The 23,217-nt window shown below is 42.9% G+C and overlaps 1 protein-coding gene and 1 long non-coding RNA gene across 3 annotated transcripts in view; one reads left to right on the top strand and one right to left on the bottom strand.

Annotated features, from left to right (window-relative positions):
- Window positions 1–11,470: 11,470 nt before the first annotated feature.
- Window positions 11,471–23,131, top strand: LOC106565406 (nuclear receptor subfamily 4 group A member 1). 2 transcript variants are annotated; one of them, XR_006758045.1, is made up of 8 exons: window positions 11,471–11,643; window positions 13,521–14,353; window positions 14,565–14,694; window positions 14,992–15,155; window positions 15,387–15,589; window positions 15,774–15,952; window positions 19,285–22,965; window positions 23,056–23,131. XR_006758045.1 is itself a non-coding variant. In XM_014132502.2 (7 exons), exons 2-7 carry the CDS (start codon window positions 13,523–13,525, stop codon window positions 19,545–19,547), a joined length of 1,770 nt encoding a protein of 589 aa, XP_013987977.1. In that variant the 5' UTR covers window positions 11,471–11,643; window positions 13,521–13,522; the 3' UTR covers window positions 19,548–23,131. The 2 variants fall into 2 exon arrangements, 1 of the variants encoding a protein (XP_013987977.1); XM_014132502.2 differs by having other exon boundaries at window positions 19,285–23,131.
- LOC123725529 (uncharacterized) overlaps window positions 19,169–23,217 on the bottom strand; it is a 29,301-nt gene continuing 25,252 nt past the window's right edge. The window contains exon 2 of the long non-coding RNA XR_006758047.1: window positions 19,169–19,543. This is a non-coding gene — a long non-coding RNA (uncharacterized lncRNA). The remainder of the gene's footprint in view (window positions 19,544–23,217) is intronic.

Raw genomic sequence — 23,217 nt, 5'->3', positions numbered from 1 at the left:
GCTCTACCCTTTAGCTCAGTGCGGCTGTTGCCTGTAATCCATGGCTTCTGGTTGTGGTATGTACGTACAGTCACTGTGGGGACGACGTCATTGATGCACTTATTGATGAAGCCAGTGACTGATGTGGTGTACTCCTCAATGCCATCGGAAGAATCCCGGAACATATTCCAGTCTGTGCTAGCAAAACAGTCCTGTAGCTTAGCATTTGCTTCATCTGACCACTTTTTCATTGATCGAGACACTGGTGCTTCCTGCTTTAGTTTTTGCTAGTAAGCAGGAAGGATATAGTATATTATATTTATATAGATATAATATAAACATATGATTTAGACAGTGTTAGGATTTCCCCTGACTGGTGGCTCTATCCCCATCTCCCAGCCCAAGGTACCATATTTACAGGTTCAATTATTCTAGTTCTGTCTGTGGGAACAATTTGGAGCCTCATAAACATTTACAAAAATAAGAAAATGTCCAGCAAGAAGCAAGGGCAAAATTAGTGTTGTTACTGTGTGACAGTGTACTCACTAATTAGTTTCTTCAAAGTATGTCATGTGGGAGGCCTGCTGAATCTTCGAAGCTTAGCTGTGATATGACTGTACAGAGCTTCGGTGAAGGGAGATGTGTGTGTGTGTTTGCGTGGGTGTGAGGGAGACGCGGTGACTATAGAGGCAGCAGCTGCTGTAGCCTGAGAGTTGTCAGCCACTGCTCCATTTCACCCCACAGCCAAATGCAAACAATCTAGGATCACGAGTCCCTTCCTCCCGGATGAGCTTAATTCCAAGCTGGTAGTGAGGACGTAACAACGTACGTGGTGTGTGTGCTTGTGCTCAGGGCTCTTATGCCTGCTGACAAATGTAAGATGGCAGCTGGGCACTGTGGATGGATGGTGGGAGCTGAAGTGTCTGAGCCCGAGGGGTTGCAAAAAGGGCGTGTTGGGGTTTGGTCGTTGCTCAGTTTTACACTTGAAAGTGTAATCTGACCTGTTACTACATGGTGCATGTTTTTCTTATCTACTCTGGGAAAAGCCGGTGTGTGTACCTGTCATGTCATGTGTAATGATCAGCAGACACTGTGTACGTCCCAATGATCTCTCCTTACTCGCAGTGTGCGCGTATTCACTTCCCTTCACTGATTTCAAAAGACATTTGTGGTGTAAAAACATGGTGGAAACTCCCACTCTCCCAGGCCTCCACAATTCAATGCATTTAGATTTATGGGAAGTATTGAACGAATGCACACTAGGGTGACCACATTTAAAATACCCAAATGCGGGACAAATGGATGATTTTCCGGGACAGTGAATACATTTTTTGGGCAGAATCCCCCCCCAAAAAAAACTCCTTTTATAACTTTTAAAACTCCTATACTCCTTTTCCTCGCGCAAAATTTGAAATACCAAATGTGTGTCTGTTTTATGAAAATCTCAGAATACTTGGCCAAGGAAACATTTGTTGTTGGTCTCAGGGAATGTAAAACAGTTAAGAGGGGAGACTTTAAAAAACAAATTGAGTCTAGTAGCAGACATATGTTTAATGAGCATGGAGAGCCTCACACGTTTGACGAAATCACATATCTTTTCAGTCTAATCACGTATATATTTTGTCTAATACGGCTATTTACTTACTTTTGTAACTCTTCGAAAGAAGCATGCATTTTGTAAGTAGTTAAATGGTCTCCAAGTTTAGCTGGAGTTTAGACTGAAAGGATTTGACAAATGTGATTGGTTGAAGATATTACGTTGGTCTACGTCTCGCCTTGCGCTGCGCTGTGTAGAATATCAGATCTCAACAATGATTGGATAATTGTTTAACATCACCAGTAACGCAACCTTGTGATATAGACCTATATCTTGTCAAAAGCGCAACGGTGACTGCTAACAGAGATCTGTATCTGACACAGGAGGTTGGTGGTACCTTAATTGGAGAGGACGGTCTCGTCGAATGGTATCAATTACATCAAACACATGGTTTCCATGGTTTCCATGTGTTTGATGCCATTCCATTTGCTCTGTTCCAGCCATTATAATGAGCTGTCCTCCCCTCAGCAGCCTCCCCTGATGTCTCCTCCCTAACTATGGCAATCCTTGTCCCAAAGGCGTGAAGGCAGGCCAAAAGGTTTAGGTCCAAAATAAGCCCATTTTGTCGAGAGTGAAACCTCTAGCTTCGCCTCTTCCTCTCTGCTGCAAAATATACAGGTTGGAATGTCTGACTGAAATACGGGACAAATCAACTTTTTTGAATATTAGTGGTATTTGAATGTGCTGATAAAATGCCAGACATGATTGTTTGGTTGCGGGACAAAGGGACAAAATGCGGGTCTCTCCCGCACAATCCGGGACATGTGGTCACCCTATTGCACACTTCAGGAGAAAGGAGATATTAATGGGACACATCTCTACCTTCCTGGACCAGATGAGCTCCATCTGCTATATTCAACCATAGAAGTAGAATTACTAGATTGGGCATTCCCATTCACGTCAATGTCCTGAGATGGGAAATTATATTTCTATTCAACTACAGGGGAGCAGTATAGACAGTTTAACCAGCCACACACAGGCTGTGTTGTGTTATCACTGATTTGCAGCTTACATGTCAGAGTTTTTTCTGGAGTCAAATCTACAGGGACATTGGGTCTAGATCTGATGTCTAACACCAAGCTCTAAGTATAGAATATGAAGCTATATTGTACCCTGAGAGACTGGAAGGGTACTCACTATAGGATATCATATATCTTTCCATCATGTTGATAGCCTCTATTACACTGAGACGTTAGTTAGGTTAGACTACTGCTGGGGCTTTCCACCCCTTCCACTCTCTACACAGGTGGTTGGTGAAAACAACAGTTTCTCTCCCCAGGTTTCCTGGCTATGGTGCACCAGTTGGGTCAATATTGACCCTACAGTATAGCGTGTTTTATTGTACATACTGTATGCTGGGATTGGGAGGGAGTCAAAGTCAAGGGAGGAATTTAGAGATTTGAATCATGTCTTTCATTGCACTGAAGTGTCCCCTGGCCTGCCTGCCCTGGGACTGGAAAGAGAGCAGAGTGCAGACACTTTCAGCAAGACTACAGTAGTAAAACTGGGCCTCTTGTATAAGTTACGTTTGTTCTCGGATATTCTTAGCAACATTACCGTCTTCATACACTGTAAAAAATGTCTTTGGATCAACCAAAAACAATGATTTCTAGTGGTTTCAAATACTACATTTGTTGAAACCAAACATAGGATTCAATGCCAACTGTTTTATTTGATTATTACCAAACCTGTATTTCCAGTTGGTGCAACCTATTTCGTTCGACACTCAACCTAATTTCTCTTTGGTTAAATCTAATGAATAACAAATACAAACAAGTATTTCCTGTAAATACAAACAATTTTATCTTGCTTCAAGTTGAGTTTTCACTTTGGAACATTATATCCAAATTACTTCAATTGGGTTACAAGCAAGTAGATCAATTACAGTATATACACAAAAGTATGTGGACACCCCTTCAAATTGGTGGATTCAGCTATTTCAGCCACACCCGTTGCTGACAGGTGTATAAAATCGAGCACACTGCCATGAAATCTCAATATTTTTCTATTTAAAAAAGGTATTATTATTTAACCTTTATTTAACTAGGCAAGTCAGTATAGAAGAAATTCTTATTTACAATGACGGTGGGTTAACTGCCTTGTTCTGGGGCAGAACGACTGATTTTTACCTTGTCAGCTTGAGGATTCAATCTAGCAACCTTTCAGTTACTGGCCCAATGCTCTAACCACTAGGCTACCTGCCACCCCGCTCCATAGACAAACATTGGGAGTAGAATTGCCTTACTGAAGAGCTCAGTGACTTTCAACGTGACACCGTCACAGGATGCCACCTTTCCAACAAGTCAGTTCGGCAATTTTCTGCCCTGCTAGAGCTGCCCCGGTCAACTGTAAGTGCTGTTATTGTGAAGTGGAAACATCTAGGAGCAACAACGGCTCAGCCGCAAAGTGATAGGCCACACAAGCTCACAGAACAGCCGAGTGCTGAAGCACACAGCGCGTAAAATCGTCTGTCCTTGGTTGCAGCTTTCACTACCGTGTTCCAAACTGCCTCTGGAAGCAACGTTAGCACAATAACTGTTAGTTGGGAGCTTCATGAAATGGGTTTCCATGGCCAAGCAGCCGCACACAAGCCTAAGATCACCGTGCGCAATGTCACGCTTCGGCTGGAGTGGTGTAAAGCTCACGGGGCATTGGACTCTGGAGCAGTGGAGTGATGAATCGACGCTTCACGAATCTGAGTTTTGCAGATGCCAGGAGAATGCTATCTGCCAGAATGCATAGTGCCAACTGTAAAGTTTGGTGGAGGAGGAATAATGGTCTGGGGCTGTTTTTCATGGTTTGGACTAGGCCCCTTAGTTCCAGTGAAGGGAAATCTTAACGCTACAGCATACAATGACATTCTAGACGATTCTGTGCTTCCAAATTTGTGGCAACAGTTTTTAATTTTAAATTTTTATTTCACCTTTATTTAACCAGGTAGGCTAGTTGAGAACAAGTTCTCATTTGCAACTACGACCTGGCCAAGATAAAGCAAAGCAGTTCAACACATACAACAACACAGAGTTACACATGGAATAAACAAACATACAATCAATAATACAGTACAAAAATCTATAAACAGCATGTGCAAATGAGGTAGGATAAGAGAGGTAAGGCAATAAATAGGCCATGGTGGCGAAGTAATTACAATATAGCAATTAAACTCTGGAATGGTAGGGTGTGCAGAAGATGAATGTGCAAGTAGAGATACTGGGGTGCAAAGGAGCAAGATCAATAAATAAATACAGTATGGGGATGAGGTAGATTGGATGGGCTATTTACAGATGAGCTATGTACAGGTGCAGTGATCTGTGAGCTGCTCTGACAGCTGGTGCTTAAAGCTAGTGAGGGAGGTAAGAGTCTCCAGCTTCAGAGATTTTTGCAGTTCGTTCCAGTCATTGGCAGCAGAGAACTGGAAGGAGAGGCGGCCAAAGGAAGAATTGGCTTTGGGGGTGATCAGTGAGATATACCTGCTGGAGTGCGTGCTACGGGTGGGTACTGCTATGGTGACCAGTGAGCTGAGATAAGGCAGGGCTTTACTTAGCAGAGACTTGTAGATGACCTGGAGCCAGTGGGTTTGGCGACGAGTATGAAGCGAGGGCCAGCCAACGAGAGCATACCGGTCGCAGTGGGTAGTATATGGGGCTTTGGTGACAAAATGGATGGCACTGTGATAGACTGCATCCAATTTGTTGAGTAGAGTGTTGGAGGCTATTTTGTAAATGACATCGCCGAAGTTGAGGATCGGTAGGATGGTCAGTTTTACGACGGTATGTTTGGCAGCATGAGTGAAGGATGCTTTGTTGCAAAATAGGAAGCCGATTCTAGATTTAATTTTGGATTGGAGATGTTTAATGTGAGTCTGGAAGGAGAGTTTACAGTCTAACCAGACAACTAGGTATTTGTAGTTGTCCACATATTCTAAGTCAGAACCGTCCAGAGTAGTGATGCTGGACGGGTGGGCAGGTGCGGGCAGCGAATGGTTGAAGAGCATGCATTTAGTTTTACTTGCATTTAAGAGCAGTTGGAGGCCACGGAAGGAGAGTTGTATGGCATTGAAGCTCGTCTGGAGGTTAGTTAACACAGTGTCCAAAGAAGGGCCAGAGGTATACAGAATGGTGTCGTCTGCGTAGAGGTGGATCAGAGAATCACCAGCAGCAAGAGCGACATCATTGATGTATACAGAGAAGAGAGTCGGCTCGAGAATTGAACACTGTGGCACCCCCATAGAGACTGCCAGAGGTCCGGACAACAGGCCCTCCGATTTGACATACTGAGCTCTATCGGAGAAGTAGTTGGTGATCCAAGCGAGGCAATCATTTGAGAAACCAAGGCTGTTGAGTCTGCCAATAAGAATGTTGTGATTGACAGAGTCGAAAGCATTAGCCAGGTCAATGAAAACGGCTGCACAGTAATGTCTCTTATCGATGGCGGTTATGATATCGTTTAGGACCTTGAGCGTGGCTGAGGTGCATCCATGACCAGCTCTGAAACCAGATTGCATAGCGGAGAAGGTACGGTGCGATTCGAAATGGTCAATAATCTGTTTGTTAACTTGGCTTTCAAAGACCTTAGAAAGGCAGGGTAGAATAGATATAGGTCTGTAGCAGTTTGGGTCTAGAGTGTCTCCCCCTTTGAAGAGGGGGATGACTGCAGCAGCAGCTTTCCAATCTATGGGGATCTCAGACGATACGAAAGAGAGGTTGAACAGGCTAGTAATAGGGGTTGCAACAATTTCGGCAGATCATTTTAGAAAGAGAGGGTCCAGATTGTCTAGCCCGGCTGATTTGTAGGGGTCCAGATTTTGCAGCTCTTTCAGAACATCAGCTATCTGGATTTGGGTGAAGGAGAAGTGGGGGAGGTTAGGGCGAGTTGATGTGGGGAGCGCAGGGCTGTTGACCGGGGTAGGGGAGGCCAGGTGGAAAGCATGGCCAGCTGTAGAAAAATGCTTATTGAAATTCTCAATTATTGTGGATTTATCGGTAGTGACAGTGTTTCCTAGCCTCAGTGCAGTGGGCAGCTGGGAGGAGGTGCTCTTATTCTCCATGGACTTTTGTGTCCCAGAACTTTTTGGAGTTAGTGCTACAGGATGCAAATTTCTGTTTGAAAAAGCTAGCCTTAGCGTTCCTAACTGCCTGTGTATATTGGTTCCTAACTTCCCTGAAAAGTTGCATATCACGGGGGCTATTAGATGCTAATGCAGAATGCCACAGGATGTTTTTGTGCTGGTCAAGGGCAGACAGGTCTGGGGTGAACCAAGGGCTATATCTATCCCTGGTTCTCAATTTTTTTGAATGGAGCATGCTTATTTAAGATGGTGAGGAAGGCACTTTTAAAGAATAGCCAGGCATCCTCTACTGACGGGATGAGGTCAATGTCATTCCAGGATACCCCGGCCAGGTCGATTAGAAAGGCCTGTTCGCTGAAGTGTTTTAGGGAGCGTTTGACAGTGATGAGGGGTGGTCGTTTGACCACAGACCCATCACGGATGCAGGCAATGAGGCAGTGATCGCTGAGATCTTGGTTGAAACAGCAGAGGTGTATTTGGAGGGCAAGTTAGTTAGGATGATATCTATGAGGGTGCCCGTGTTTACGGATTTGGGGTTGTACCTGGTAGGTTCATTGATAATTTTGTGAGATTGAGGGCATCAAGCTTAGATTGTAGGATGGCCAGGGTGTTAAGCATGTCCCAGTTTATGTCACCTAGCAGCAGGAGCTCAGAAGACAGATGGGGGGCAATCAATTCACATGTGGTGCCCAGGGCACAGCTGGAGGCATAGGGTGGTCTATAGCAAGCGTTTCTGGAAAGGTGAATTTTTAGAAGTAGAAGCTCGAATTGTTTTGGTACAGACCTGGATAGTAAGACAGAACTCTGCAGGCTATCTCTGCAGTAGATTGCAACGCCGCCCCCTTTGGCAGTTCTATCTTGGCGGAAAATGTTATAGTTAGGGATGGAAATTTCAGGGTTTTTGGTGGTTTTCCTAAGCCAGGATTCAGACACGGCTAAGACATCTGGGTTGGCAGAATGTGCTAAAGCAGTGAATAAAGCAAACTTAGGGAGTAGGCTTCTAATGTTAACATGCATGAAACCAAGGCTTTTACGGTTACAGAAGTCAACAAATGAGAGCACCTGGGGAGTAGGAGTGGAGCTAGGCACTGCAGGTCCTGGATTAACCTCTACATCACCAGAGGAACAGAGGAGAAGTAGGATAAGGGTACGGCTAAAGGCTATAAGAACTGGCCGTCTAGCTCGTTCGGAACAGAGAGTTAAAGGAGCAGGTTTCTGGGCACGATAGCATAGATTCAAGGCATAATGTACAGACAAAGGTATGGTAGGAAGAGAGTACATTGGAGGTAAACCTAGGCATTGAGTAATGATGAGAGAGATATAGTCTCTAGAGACGTTTAAACCAGGTGATGTCATCGCATATGTGGGAGGTGGAACAACATGGTTGGTTAAGGCATATTGAGCAGGACTAGAGGCTCTACAGTGAAATAAGACAGTAATCACTAACCAGGACAGTAATGGACAAGGCATATTGATATTAGGGAGAGGCATGCACAGCCAAGTGAATCGTATGGGTCCAGTGAGTGGTTGGGTTGGCTGGGGACACGGCGATTCAGACAGTTAGCAGGCCAGGGCTAATAAGCTAGCAGTTAGCAGGCCAGGGCTAGCAAGTTAGCAGAAGTGCCTTAGAGGGACGTCGCGATGGGGGAAAGTCTGTTTTTGCCTCCTCGTTCGGTGACGTCGATAGACCAGTCGTGGAATTAGTAGGGTTCCAAGTAGCAGAGGGGTCCAAATCCAATTGGCAAAATGGGTATAGTGGTCCAAGAAACTGGCCGATGGATCAGCTAACAGTCCAATATGCTCTAGATAGCTAGCAGGCCGCGGTTAGCAGAATGGGCCTTCAGGGGACGTCGCGCCTGAGGGGCAGATTATGTCGGTATTCCAGTCATGAAGGATCGGCGGGGTTCCGTGCCCCGTACCAGCAGTAGAAGGGGTCCGGATATTGTAGCAGAGGAGTGAGCTTCAGGAGTAGCCCAGGAGCCCTCACCAGGCCCTCATGGGCTAGCTCCAGGCTAATTGGTGCTTGCTCCGGGACGGAAACGTTAGCCAGGAGTAGTCAACCCAGGTTGCGGTTAGCTAGCTGCGATGGTCCAGATGAAAAGGTTCAGAGTTTGCTGTAGGAATCCGGAAATATGGAGAGAAAAATATGTCCGTTATGCTCTGGTTTGAAACGCGTTGTACGAACTGGCGAGAGCTTTCGGCGAGAGCTTTCCGAGCTGAAGGTTAGCTGATGACCGCTAGCAGTTAGCTGACTGATAGCTGGTAGCTAGTTAGCTAGCTAGCTTCAGTTGAGGAATTCCAGTTCCAATGTAAGTAGAAATACTTTAGGAAAAAAAACAGATCCACACCACATGAGGTTTAGGAAAAATATTCAAAAGAATGCGAATAAAAAGATATAAAAAGATATGTACATGGGACAAGACAAGACAAAGACGTCTGACTGCTTCGCCATCTTGGAACTGTATTGGGGAAGTTGGGGAAGGCCCTTTCCTGTTTCAGCATGACAATGCCCCCATGCACAAAGCGAGGTCCATACAGAAATGTTTTATTGAGATCGGTGTGGAAGAACTTGACTGGCCTGCACAGAGCCCTGACCTCAACCCCATCAAACACCTTTGGGTGAATTGGAACGCTGACTGCGAGCCAGCCCTAATCGCACAACATCAGTTCCGACCCTCACTAATGCTCTTTTGGCTGAATGGAAGCAAGTTCCATTATCTAGTGGAAAGCCTACCCAGAAGAGTGGAAGCTGTTATAGTAGCAAAGGGGGGACCAACACAATATTAATGCTCATGACTTTGGAATGAGATGTTCGACAAGAAGGTGTCCACATACTTTTGGTTATGTAGTGTACCTGAAATCGAAATATTAATTTAAATTAAAATCTTATATTTCCTTAAGTACAACATTTAAAAAAAATCTTGCTCCAAGTTGATATTTCACTATGGAACTAACTATCCAAATTACTTCAACTGGGTTACAAGCAATTACATAAATCCCATGTAAATCTACATATTAATCTGAATGAAATCTAATATTTCTTGTAAATACAACCCATTTTTTATCTTGCGCCAAGTTCCTTTTTGACTTTGGAATTACCTATCTGAATAACTTCAACTGGGTTACAAGCAATTAAATCAGAATCATAACAAAGCATGGCTTCCTCCACGTCAATGTGTGCGCATCATTTTCATGATGTTGTCAGCCAACCCGTCTATGCAGTGCGCATGTCCTTAAGGTGTTGAAAGCAATTTAGATACTTTCATTCAATTAAAAAAATCACATTGATCTGTCAAATTCGTTGTTTGATTTCAGACAAATTGAATAGAATAAGTTGAACGAACCAACACGTAATTTTCAAATCATTCCAATCAGTAAAAGCACTTCAGATGAACAACAGCATCATCCCACTTTTTACTGTGTACTAAGATAGAATACTTAGCAATATGACCCACATGAGAAAGATCTGGGAACACTTCTGCTTTTCCCCCACTAATGGTTAGGGTTAGAATTGGGGGAGGGGAAGCAGGTCCTAGATCTGTACCTACCCCTCCCAAGTGGTACTCTGCTGCCAGAATGAAACTTCCAGTAAATATATTTTTCTGTGGAAACTTCCCCTAGAGTAGGGTTTCCCTTAATTGATCAATCAAGTACAAAGGAGGAGCAAAAACCCGCAGGTGCTCGGCCCTCCAGGAATTGAGCTGGGTATTCAGTTCCTGAATTCTGCGAATTTACCTTTAGAGAAGATGCCAACACCTTTAACTGTCATCATACTTTTTTTAGGGCTATAGGGATAGACCTGTCTGATCTTGTTGGCATAATACCTTGACGTAGCCACGTGCAGATTTTTCCCACTTGTTGCGCTTCAAGCAGGGCTCAGCTTTTCTTGGCACACACACCCTCCACACACCAACACACCCACGCATACTACTGTTTCTCAAGCTGCACCTACTCTGCACCCTTTTCCCTGAAGTATGCACTTGTGCACTCCCCATTGGTGTGAACTGTTACACCAATCCTATGCTTTTAAATCTATGCAGGGGAGTGCACAAGTGCATGTTGGGGAAAAGGGTTGAGATTTGGGACACAGGCTTTGTAGAATGTTAGGCTATAGGCTATGGTAATTATATAGGCCAAATCATTCATAAAAAGGCTTTAAAAATTACAATATGTAAGGTCATTAATGTCTTGTGTCATTAATTAGGTTTACCCTTTACATTACAGTGCCATTATTACTGTGTAATTATTCATGTAAATACAGTTTAAGAAGTATTGTAATGACTCATTGTTCTTACATTGTACTTAGAAGATAGGCCTACTGCTAGACCTTATAGCCATTGGGTTAGGCCTAACTGAGCAATTGTGTTTATAAACTCCTTATATGTATGTTCCTGTTTGCAAATGATTTGTTAGACTAGACATCTATTGGCTACATCGTGTACAATTTGAATAGCCTATAGTTTAAATAGACTTAAACAAAACGACCCAGCATTTAGGCTTTACAAGGACTTCCTTGAGATGACAAACCTATAATTATTATTATTTCTGGCACTCATTTGTCAGTTATCAATTTTAAATTCCTTTTTAGCAATACAATGTCATCATCAGACGTTTATTTTTAGCCTATACCAGGCGGTAATAGCACCACGTATGTAAAAAGGTCTAAATTTAGATCAGACAACTCCGCAGGCGCTTGCGTCAATGGAATCCCGAGCGTGCGTCAGAGTGATGAGGACGTCTGTGTGAGAACGATGCCATTGGCTCCTGACCCGGAAAAGTCACCGCCCCGTTTACCTTTTATGGGAAAAGACACGCCCAGAGCCGGGACTACCTGACGTAACGGCAAAATACAAGTGACTGTATATATTGCGCTGTACCTCAAGTCTGAAAATTTCATTCCCTTTCAGAATTGTAAACAGAGGTTGTAACACACTTTATGTTTATCCATCACTCGGAATACATGAGACGTTGGCTAAGGAATTGAGGATTTATACAGCAGGTTAGTAAAAGTTATTTGTTATATTTTGCATGCATGCTTAGTGTGCTTCACTGTTTTTTATAGATCCGATTGGCAGTGATGCCTTTTTATTATTTGAAAACTTTACCCCACTAAAACGCTTGCTTAATGTAATGATTTGTTGCATTTTATCCTACTTGCAATTGCTGTATTTTTGTTTTCTTAATAATTAAAATGTTCTATTTTCTAATGGCATACAGCCAATTCAATGTATAGATGCTACGTTCCCATTCGAGTAGGCTACAGCTGCTGAAACTGTCAATCAAATAATAAGTAAATAACAGACCAAATGCTAGATGTCGTGGATATCGTTGTAGACTTGACTGCATTCAACATTGAGCGCTGTCACACTTGTGACTTGCGTATGTGTTGGTCAGTGTTGTGACCAGCCGCACACTCCCTGTTATAGGGCTATTTTATAGGTCCTTTTATATGGGGCCAATAGGGGTGTATTGATGGCCTTGAAATAGCCCAAGTATTGTTCGCTGTGTAGCCTTTATGATTACATCATTTCGAGGCTTGAAATATCGAAAGGAAATAGTTGAGCATGTGAGTGGTTGGATATTTCTGGTTTTGTATGATTTGCTCTTCATGGTCAGTTATTTGAAACTTAATCCATCTGTATTATTTTATTATTTTAAATAAATAGGCTTATGCATCACATTGCTACCAATTTAGGCTACTATTATGAAAGGCAGACAGGCAGCGATATGGCGAGTCGTTTTACTGTGTTCAAGAGGCGGTGGCAGTATCGGATGTCTCATTGTTGTATCCCTCTTGTCCTCAGTTTATCAGATGATGCACACATATCCTTTGCATGCATGTTCCACACAGAGTTCAGAAGTTAACTTGTGACCTTTTGATGTTGGCACCCTTTTCATAGGTCAACGATGTTTCTTACTTTAGTTTGTGTGCAACAGGTGTATAGTTCTCACCAAAGCACACGCTAAGAGATAAAAACAGTCACTGCTTAGGGGCAGAATAGCCTACACCCAGACATGTTGCTGACAATGATATAACAAGGAAAAAGCAGTGTCTTCCATTTCAGGGATTGCACATAAATGAAAGTGTTTAGGATAATTGTTTATTTTACATTGTGTCTAGTCATGCAAGGATGTCTTGAGATAGTCAAAGCTTTGACTGATTGACCAAAAGCCTTCATTGTGGTTTAACTGACATTGAATTAAGACAATAGTTAAGAGATTAATTGGATCAGATGATTATAGCAACAGTTCCGTGAGATAACACCTCAGTTCTGAGGTAGACATGAAACACACACACATGTCCAGCTGCTAAATACACCCTAGCACCCAACCCCCCCGCCCCAAAGCCCCCTGCTCTGCCGGCCCTGTCACCTTCCCCTCTTCAGCTGGCATTTAGCCCACCCTGAAACCCAATCCCCTGGACTCCTTAGTACTGTCAGTCCTTGGGGAGGAGGGTTGCCCTGTTCATAATCGTAGCATTAAAAGCCAGTAACGCAATATCCTTCAGCAAGACTATCTCCCCATCATCCGGACAACTGGTTTACCAGGCTTTCTCAGAATCACCAAAGGGGTACCAACAAGCCTAAAGCTGTGTCAGTGTGAGGAGGGGGGATGGAAGTGTTTCTGTATGGGATGATGTCGGGATGCACTGTTGGAGAGGTGTTAAAAAGGGATTCCTAAGACCGGTTAAGTTTCTTCAGTGTTGTTGACTTGTTTATGGTTATTGCACCTGGTTTGACTGGGGTGATGGTGAGCTTGGAGCATATGGCAGGTTGGCCTACATTACTCAACATTACTGGCACCATTTCAATTATTTTCCTAAGTGAATGTCTATGGAATATTTTTATTAAATACTGTTTTCAATTTTTTTTCTAGCAATGCCCTGTGTTCAAACTCAGTATGGAACTGTGCCCTACGACAACAACTACTACAGCTCTGAGTTCCTGAACCCCGAACTCAGTGCTAAGCTGACCATGGACATTGGTGCTGAGCGGGACCAGCTCACCGCCTCCTCCCTCCCCAGCATCAACACCCTGGTGGGCAGCGGCTATGTGGGCGAGTTTGACACCTACTCCTGCCAGATCACCACCTCCGCCTCCACCGCCCCCTCCAGCCACTCAGCCGGCAGCGCCTCCAGCCCTCAGGCTCAGCACTCAGCCTTTAAACTGGACGACATCCAGGTATACAGCTGCTACCCGGGCTCCTTCGCCCTCAGCTACCTCGACGAGACGCTGTCCTCCTGCGGCTCCGATTACTATGGCAGCCCCGCATCAGCCGCCCCCTCCCCACCCACCCCGGGCTTCCAGAGCCAGCCTGGCCCAGTCTGGGACTCACCCTTCAGCCCCTATTCCCCAGACCCTGGGTGCTGGGTGGCCGATAAGTCAAGCCTGGCTCAGCAACCCTCCTTCTTCACCTTCATCCCCACCACAGAGCAGCACTCCCCCCTGGGGCAGCACCAGGGCCCCCAGCAGAGTGAGGAGGACCCTTTCTTCCAGCCCTCCCAGAGGCATGCCTCCCAGCTCCATTATGCCCCCTTGTCCCTAGACCAGGGATCCATGGACAGCCCCGGGCTCATGGAGAGGCCCATGTTGTCCCCTAAGACCGGCAGCCCCGGGGCCAACGAGGGTCGCTGTGCGGTGTGTGGGGACAACGCCTCCTGTCAGCACTACGGGGTCCGCACCTGTGAGGGCTGCAAGGGCTTCTTTAAGGTAGGACGCTTCACAGTAGTTATATTATTATTATTTCATGATTTTTATGATTCATTTACACATAATAACATCTTTAATATTCATACATTAACTTGGCTCCAGTTTCAGTTGAAGTGCTCACTAGTAAGAAACTGATTATAAAAGAGAAAGGGGAACTTTGACAAATGCGCAGGAAAATAATCACACTGTTCTTTGTTTTTTGTTCTTGCAGCGAACTGTACAGAAGAATGCTAAATATGTGTGCCTAGCCAACAAAGACTGTCCAGTAGACAAGCGGCGAAGGAACCGCTGCCAATTCTGCCGTTTCCAGAAGTGCCTGGGGGTGGGAATGGTGAAGGAAGGTAATGCCATGTCACACTCCCTTAAAGCCTTCAGTGTCTAGTATATGTGACGTGAAAACCAAGTTTGCAATGACAATCATGTGAAACCCCAGCTAAGAATGAAAGCCATGCGAAACTGCAAAACTATTTTATTTAACCTTTATTTAACTAGGCAAGTATACTGTGCCCAATCGTATAAAAATATCAACTGAAATGGATATAGCCGTTATTCAGTGAAACGGAGGCTTGCAGTGACAGTCACATGAGAATCTCAGACAGGTACAGTCAGTGAGAGTAATTTATTTTTCTCACTTACAGTCGTCCGCACAGACAGCCTGAAAGGTCGCAGGGGTCGTCTGCCCTCTAAATCCAAGACAGTGCTAGAGTCAGTGTCCACCACCCCACCCGTCAACATCATCGCCTCTCTTGTCAGGGCTCACATAGACTCCAACCCCGCCATCGGAAAGCTGGACTACTCCAAGGTAAGACCTCCAGACATGTGACTCGTGGAACATCATATTATTGGTTGTCTCAATCTCTCTCAGAATTTAGCCAGTTGCTGTTGTTAAAGTTAAGCTTCTCGCTATAATATAGTTATGTAATTAAGCTTCTTTGATGGCAGTGATCTCGATCCCATTTCACACTACATGTTGTGAAGAGAAGGACATCAGAGGCAGTGAGTCATCCCTTTCTTTCCTCTATCCACTCCTTAGTACCAGGAGACAGTGGCCAGCCTATCAGAGAAAGAGGATGCCAATGACATCCAGCAGTTCTACGACCTGCTGACAGGCACCATGGATGTGATTCGGAAATGGGCCGAGACCATCCCAGAATTCACCGCCTTCTGCCCGGAAGACCAGGAGCTGCTCCTGGAATCTGCTTTCGTGGAACTCTTTATCCTCCGGCTAGCATACAGGTATAAATACCACTGTAACCATTGTCTGCATCCCAAATGGCACCTTATTCCCTATGGGCCCTGGTCAAAAGTATTGCAGTAAATAGGGAATAGTGCCATTTGGGATGCACACATTTACTCCGTAGAAAACACAAATGTGTGCCCATTGTTTCTAGAATATATGTTAAGACTGTTCTGTGTCTAGGTCGAGTCCTGAGAAAGACAAGCTGATCTTCTGCAACGGCGTGGTACTTCACCGTATGCAGTGTGTGCGAGGCTTTGGCGACTGGATCGACTCCATCCTGGACTTCTCCCAGAGCCTCCACCGCATGAACCTGGACGTGTCCTCATTCGCCTGCCTTGCAGCACTCGTCATCATCACAGGTGAGACACATTCTCTCACACACACACACACACACACACACACACACACACACACACACACACACAATTTCACTATACAGTTTTAGTGAGCCACTTATTTGCTCCACTAGGAGCTGAAAGGAATAACTCTAAGTGTACAGTGCCTTCAGAAAGTATTCACACCCCTTGACATAAAATAGATTACATTTAGATTGTGTGTCACTGGCCTACACACACATAATTCCACTTTGACCTTATGGGTTATGTTTTTAGAAGTTTTTACAAATTAATGAAAAATTAAAGGCTGAAATGTCTTAAAACCTCTTTGGGCTAGGGGCCAGTATTTTCACGTTCGGATGAAAAGCGTGCCCAAAGTAAACTGCCTGTTACTCAGGCCCAGAAGCTAGGATATGCATATGCATGGTAGTATTGTATAGAAAACACTCCAAAGTTTCTAAAACTGTTAACATAATGTCTGTGACTATAAAGGAACTGATTTGGCAGGCGAAACCCCGAGCACAATCCATCCGGGGAAAAATGTTTTTGAGGTCATTGTGTTTTCCAATGTTTTCTATGGGAAACCTGATTTATTAGGGCCCAGATTGCAGTTCCTATGGCTTCCACTAGATGTCAACAGTCTTTAGAATTTGTTCGATGTTTTTCTTTTGAAAAATGAAGAAGTAGTCCTATTCTTTCTATGTGTCACTCAGGTGGACTCTAGTCTTTTGGTGCGCGTGAACAGGAACGCACTCCTCGTTGTTTTTCTTCGGTATTGGAAACAGTTTATTCCGTCTTAAATTTGACCGATTATTTACATTTTAGGGTACCTGAGGTTGGATTAGAAAAGTTGTTTGAAATGTTTGGACCAAGTTTACAGGTAACTTATTAGATACTTTGTAGTCATGTTGGGCGAGTTGGAACCGGTGTATTTCTGAATCAAACGCGCCAAATAAATGGACATTTTGGGGATATAAAGAAGGAATTTATCGAACAAAACGACCATTCATTGTGTCACTGAGACATTTGGGATTGCAAAAAGATGAAGATCTTCAAAGGTAAGGCATTTATAATATCGCTATTTCTTACTTTCGTGTCGCACCTGCCTGGTTGAAAAATGGTTTTCATGTTTTTGTATGCGGGGCGCTGTCCTCAGATAATCGCATGGTGTGCTTTCGCCGTGAAGCCTTTTTGAAATCTGACACAGTGGCTGGATTAACAAGAAGTTAAGCTTTATTTTGATGTATTACACTTGTATTTTCGTGAATGTTGAATATTTATATAACTGTAGTTTGAATTTGGCGCTCTGCAATTTCACTGGATGTTGTCAAATCTATCCTGTTAACAGGATTTGATCCGTAAGAAGTTTTAAGTCAATAAGTATTCAACCCCTTTGTTATGGCAAACCTAAATAAGTTCAGGAGTAAACATTTGCGTAACAAGTCACATAATAAGCTGCATGGATTCACTCTGTGTGTAATAATAGTGTTTAACATGATTTTTTACTACCTCATCTCTCTACTCCACACATACAATTATCTGTAAGGTCCCTCAGTCGAGCAGTGAATTTCAAACACAGATTCAACCGCAAAGGGAGGTTTTCCAATGCCTCCAAAGAAGGGCACCTATTGGGTAAAATGGGTAAATGAGTCCAAAACATTATAATACAGACATTGGTTGAGCAGGGTGAAGTTATTAATTACACTTTGGATGGTGTGTCAATACACCCAGTCACTACAAACATACAGGCGTCCTTCCTAACTCAATTGCCGAAGAGGAACGAAACTGCTCAGGTTTTTTTTGGGTATTTTACCCCCTATTTCTCTGCAACTCCCCAACAGTCTCGGGAGGCGAAGATCGAGTCATGCGTCCTCCGAAACATTACCCGCCAAAACGTTGTTCTTAAGAGCCGCCCGCTTAACCCGGAAGCCAATCGCAACAATGTGTTGGAGGAAACACCGTTCAACTGACAACCGGAGTTCAGCCTGCAGGCGCCCGGCCCTCCACAAGATGTCGCTAGAGCGCAATGAGCCAATTAAAGCCCCCCAGCCAAACCCTCCCCTAACCTGGACGACGCTTGGCCAATTGTGTGCCGCCCTATGGGATTCCCGATCATGGCCGGTTGTGATACAGCCCAGGATCGAACCCGGGTCTGTAGTGATGCCTCTAGCACTGCGATGCAGTGCCTTAGACCGCTGCGACACTTGGGAGGCCCACCACTCAGGTATTTCACCATGAGGCCAATTGTGACTTTAAAACCGTTACAGTTTAATGGCTGTGATAGGAGAAAACTGAGAATGGATCAACAACATTGTAGTAACTCCACAATACTAACCTAACTGACAGTGAAAAGAAGGAAGCCTGTACATAAATAAAATAATATTACAAAACATGCATCCTGATTGCAACAAGGCACTAAAGTAATACTGCAAAAAAAATGTAGCAAAGCAATTCACTTTTTGTCCTGAATACAAAGTGTTATATTTGGGGCAATTCCAAAACAACACATTGCTGAGTACCACTCTCCATATTTTCAAGCATAGGGGTGGCTGTCATGTTATGTGTATGCTTATAATCGTTAAGGACTCTGGAGTATTTCAGGATAAAAAATAAATGGAATAGAGCTAAGCACAGACAAAAATTCTGGTTCAGTCTGCTTTCCACCAGACACTGGGAGATTAATTCACCTTTCAGCAGGACAATAACCTAAAACACAAGGCCAAATCCACACTGGAGTTGCTTACCAAAAAGACAGTGAATGTTCCTGAGCGGCCGAGTTATAGTTTTGTCTTAAATCTACTTGAAAATCTATGGCAAGACTTAAAAATGGTTGTCTAGCAATGATCAGCAACCAACCTTGAAGAATTTTGAAAAGAACATGAGCAAATGTTGCGCACTCCAGGTGTGGAAGGCTCTTAGAGACTTACCCAGAAAGACTCACAGCTGTAATCGCTGCCAAAGGTGCTTCTACAAAGTATTGACTCAGGGGTGTGAATATATATGTAAATGAGATATTTCTGTATTTATTTTTCAATGAAGATGTTTTCTCTTTGTCATTATGGGGTATTGTGTGTAGATGGGTGAGAAATAAAATCGATTTAATACATTTTGAATACAGGCTGTAACACAACAAAATGTGGACTAAGTCAAGGGGTGTTAATATTTTCTGAAGGCACTGTAGTTCTAACACTGAAACAAGCATAACATATGCATGTGATATAGGCTATAGCCAAATCAAAATCAAATGAATCAGAGTTTATTGCTCACGTGCACAGGACACAGCAGTTGTAAATGGTACAGTAAAATGCCCATTCACATTTCTCATCAAGATGTTACTCCTTGTGGTTTCTCCTCAGATCGCCATGGCCTTAAAGAGCCCAAACGGGTGGAGGAGTTCCAGAACTGCCTCATCACCTGTCTGAGGGACCATGTGTCCAGCAGTGGCTCCGATGCGGGGAGGCCCCAGCCCAACTTCCTGTCCCGACTACTGGGGAAGCTCCCTGAGCTGCGCACCCTCTGCACCCAGGGCCTGCAGCGCATCTTCTACCTGAAGCTGGAGGACCTGGTTCCCCCACCGCCCATTGTAGACAAAATCTTCATGGATACCTTACCTTTCTGAAAGGACAGATACAAAGATGAAGAGGAGTGATTAAGTGATGATGTGAGGGGACAAAAATACGATAAACTGAGGAGGTGAATAGGGGGCCGTAGTCCGAGTCCATTACATTTGGGACTTCTGAGTGTTGAATATGGATAGGAGGCACCCCCCCCTCCGCTGAAGTGGCGTGGCCTTGCCCCTTTCTAGTGCACTGACTTAATGACACGTGTCTGATTCTGCCTGTATTTTTCTCACGTTTAGTTTTAAAAACAAAGACCTGTGGGTGGCAGAATTGGATGTCTATTTTCCAATCTGTGGAATTCTCATGGACATCATCCAACAAGAGAGAAGAAGACACGAGTGGACGTTTCAAGTTTTTGGTCTCTTTTGTAAGTGTGAGTTTGTGGAGTGGCTTTATCGCTATGCAAAATGTTTACGTTTGTTTCTTTGTAGGTTGCAAAATATTGGGAGACAGTTGGTGTGTATGTACAGCTCTGAGGGAAATAAACTGCATATGTTCACACCTGAACACCCACTTAAACCCAAGTTCTCAAAAATCCTATGGAGTCTTCACATCCCAATACATTTAATTTAGTAGCTGTTCAAAGTTGATGCATCGAGAGACAAACAGAGTCAAACACTGCGGCCTCCAGTTCACAAGCCTTTCTTAACGACAACTGTTAGGTCCTACATTTCAAAAGTGAATATTTTCACTGAAACTGTTATAATAGCCATTTGTAGTCCTGATACCACACCTTTACAAGGTATTGGACCAAAGGGAAGCTTTCCATCTGTCTGCCTGCGGTGATAGCTGGCTATTGTTGTGACATTTACAGCTCATCAACCCTAAAGCCTTAATGTATCTAAAAAGGTGCCATCATTTTTACTCACACCACACTGAAACATTTCATGTGGGTTTTAATGGCAGGAGAATCATATTACTGAAACAAAACAATTATTTTCCTTAACTCTAATATTATAGCCATGAGTCCTTAAAAATAAAAACATGCCAGCAGAATTACAATGTTTGAAAAGTGCCTTTAAAAAAAGTTTCAAATCATTAATCATAAAATACTATCATAAATACTGAAGAACTCCTGTGTATTTAGGTTTTCATTCCAACCATCCCACTGCTATAAAGTCTGTAAATCTAAAACATTCAAACAGACTTGGTGAAGTACGATTGGCTGAAATGAAAATGTGCATACCAAGAGATACTTGAAAACAGGTTAGAAATCCCATGATTTGGAATAGCCTAAGAATAGTCCAGGGATAAAAAACATAAATACATTTATTTTTATGAATGTGAACGATTATAGCATAGTATAGTTTCACAGTATAGCTGTAACATGGATCCACTCAAACATGTGACCCTATAGCTTTCTATCCTTAACTGTGTGTATATATAAATCTCTGCTACTGCAAGTGTTGCCTTACACACGCTCCTTCAGGAGGACTGTGTGCAGTTTTATTATATGTTGTTTTTATTTTGTTCTTAAAATGAACTTCAAGTGATTTCTTAAGTCATTACATGGTGAAATGTGACAAAACCACGAGCAGCTAAGAGCACTTCAGCGTTCTAAGACAGTATACAGATTTATACAAATGTTTCCTGCTTCTTTTTCTATGTTTGTTTGTGACACGTGTGTATACTTATAACATAAATACTTTATATTTGTGAGTTTTCGTAATGTGGTACATAAACATATATATATTCAGAGGAAGAAAAAGTTTAATATTACATTTAATATTAAAATACAATTTCAAAATACAACATTTGTTGCCATTTTTCTAAAATGTCATGATATTATTTCACAGACATACTTTTATGATGATGTGCGTAGTAAAAATGAACACCAGATTATGAGTTATACGTGGTTTCCCTGCTTAAGATAATGTTAAAACCACAGGCAGCCCGGTGGTACCTTCATTTGTGAGGACGAGCTCAGCAATAAATGGAATGGTAACGAACACATCAAACACATTTCAACCATTATTATGAGCCGTCCTCTCCTCAGCAGCCTCCTGTGGATAAAACTCTTTCCTCTAGTCTAGAGGCTGTTCTGCAGCCGAAGTTGTACACCATTGGTTTGATTTTCATGACATCATAACCGGGAGCGGTTCCTTCCTTTCAGTAAAACCACTTGCTTAGTTTCTAGATAAGATTGATAGAAAGGGAACTTTCATGCTCTGTGCCACACAGGGGCACATGACGTCATAACTGTGTGGGTGTCTCTATCTTTTCCATAGTGTTGTCTTGGCATATTATATGATATACTCAAAGTAGCTGATACTAACACCTTACAATATGAATTTTGGTTGTTCCCCTTTGAGTTTCTTTGTTATTGGGCTGTTTAAACCACACAATGTATTACTGTACATAGCATGGCAGAGCTATTCTGTAGTATCCCATATGGGAAAATAATATATTTAAATAGATTGGGAAAATCTCTATATCAAATATATATGAAAAAAAAGATATGTACATATATTTGTTAAATATATGTGTAAAATACACACACACCTCACAACCTTCCCTGATGATAATGTTGAGTCTCTATTGACCTCTGGTACCTTAATATTAGGTTCTGAAAATGGTGTTTTACATGCAAAAGATGGATCATTGAGTTGTAGTTAAAAATGCATTCTACAGATATTGAGGTATGGCCTACCTGCCACTTATGAAACAGTACAAATAAATGAGGTGTTTATTTCGAAAAGACACTTGAATCTATAACATATCTGTAAATATATATTTGTATATATTTTTCCGGGCTGTCAGTCAACATTTGAAATGTTCCCGAGCCCTGCCTTCAACTGACAGAGCAGCCATTGCAATTTAGAATTTTCTTCATAAGGAGACGAGCAGCTGTCATCCCCAAAAATATCTCTTGGATAACGCCATTTTATTTGATTATACATTCTTAACATTGAATTCAAATGCTTTTAACCTGGTGGGTGACAGAGGAAGAAGTGATTTATTTTGTCGAGCTAGCTAGCTCCTTCTTTAGCTTGCCACAGAAGTGCAGTGTGACTGACCAAGGTAAGAATTGTTTTGAAAATGAAAGTTGAGTAGAGTTAATATCATGTTTGTATTAGATATAATTTAATTGCCAAAGCTATTGTTTAATGATCTAGGCTAACCAAGCAATGCGTTGCTTGCTAGCTAGCTAATTTAGCTAGTTTTAGTGAGGGTTGGGTGTCTCAGAACTGGCTAGCTATTTTTCTCTCCTGCAGTGGATCCTTCTGGTCTGGATCCTCAGCTGCCAATGGACAGACCCCAGACAATTTAAGTAGTCTTTTGTATCATTTTGCTTTGATGTTCATGAACATTAACCCCTAATTTATTCTTCATCTTCTGTGGAATATTTTCACTGACTCGGTCTCTGCTTTATCCAAAGGGTCACTGTCAACTTGTGTGTCTGAAAATGGACAAGAGGTGAAGGAATCAGTTGTAATACAATACATTATTTTCACATACAGATGTTAAGTGCACAGAGATAATTTGTACATTATATTTGTGTTTCAGATGTGACTTTCCAGTGACTCCCATGCCACAATTCACCAATGGTTATTTGAGCAAGAAATAAAGATTATTGAAAGCACTCTTTTAGTTGTCAGTCACGAATCATTCATTCTTAACTTTTTAAATTATACCAGAGCATGCTATTGTGATTTAGTGCTGAAATGT

This window comes from Salmo salar, chromosome ssa12, assembly GCF_905237065.1.
Source record: "Salmo salar chromosome ssa12, Ssal_v3.1, whole genome shotgun sequence".
In the NCBI taxonomy this organism is placed as follows: Eukaryota; Metazoa; Chordata; class Actinopteri; order Salmoniformes; family Salmonidae; genus Salmo; species Salmo salar.
Note: the sequence above shows the minus strand (reverse complement) of the source record. Positions and strands in the feature narration are given on the sequence as shown.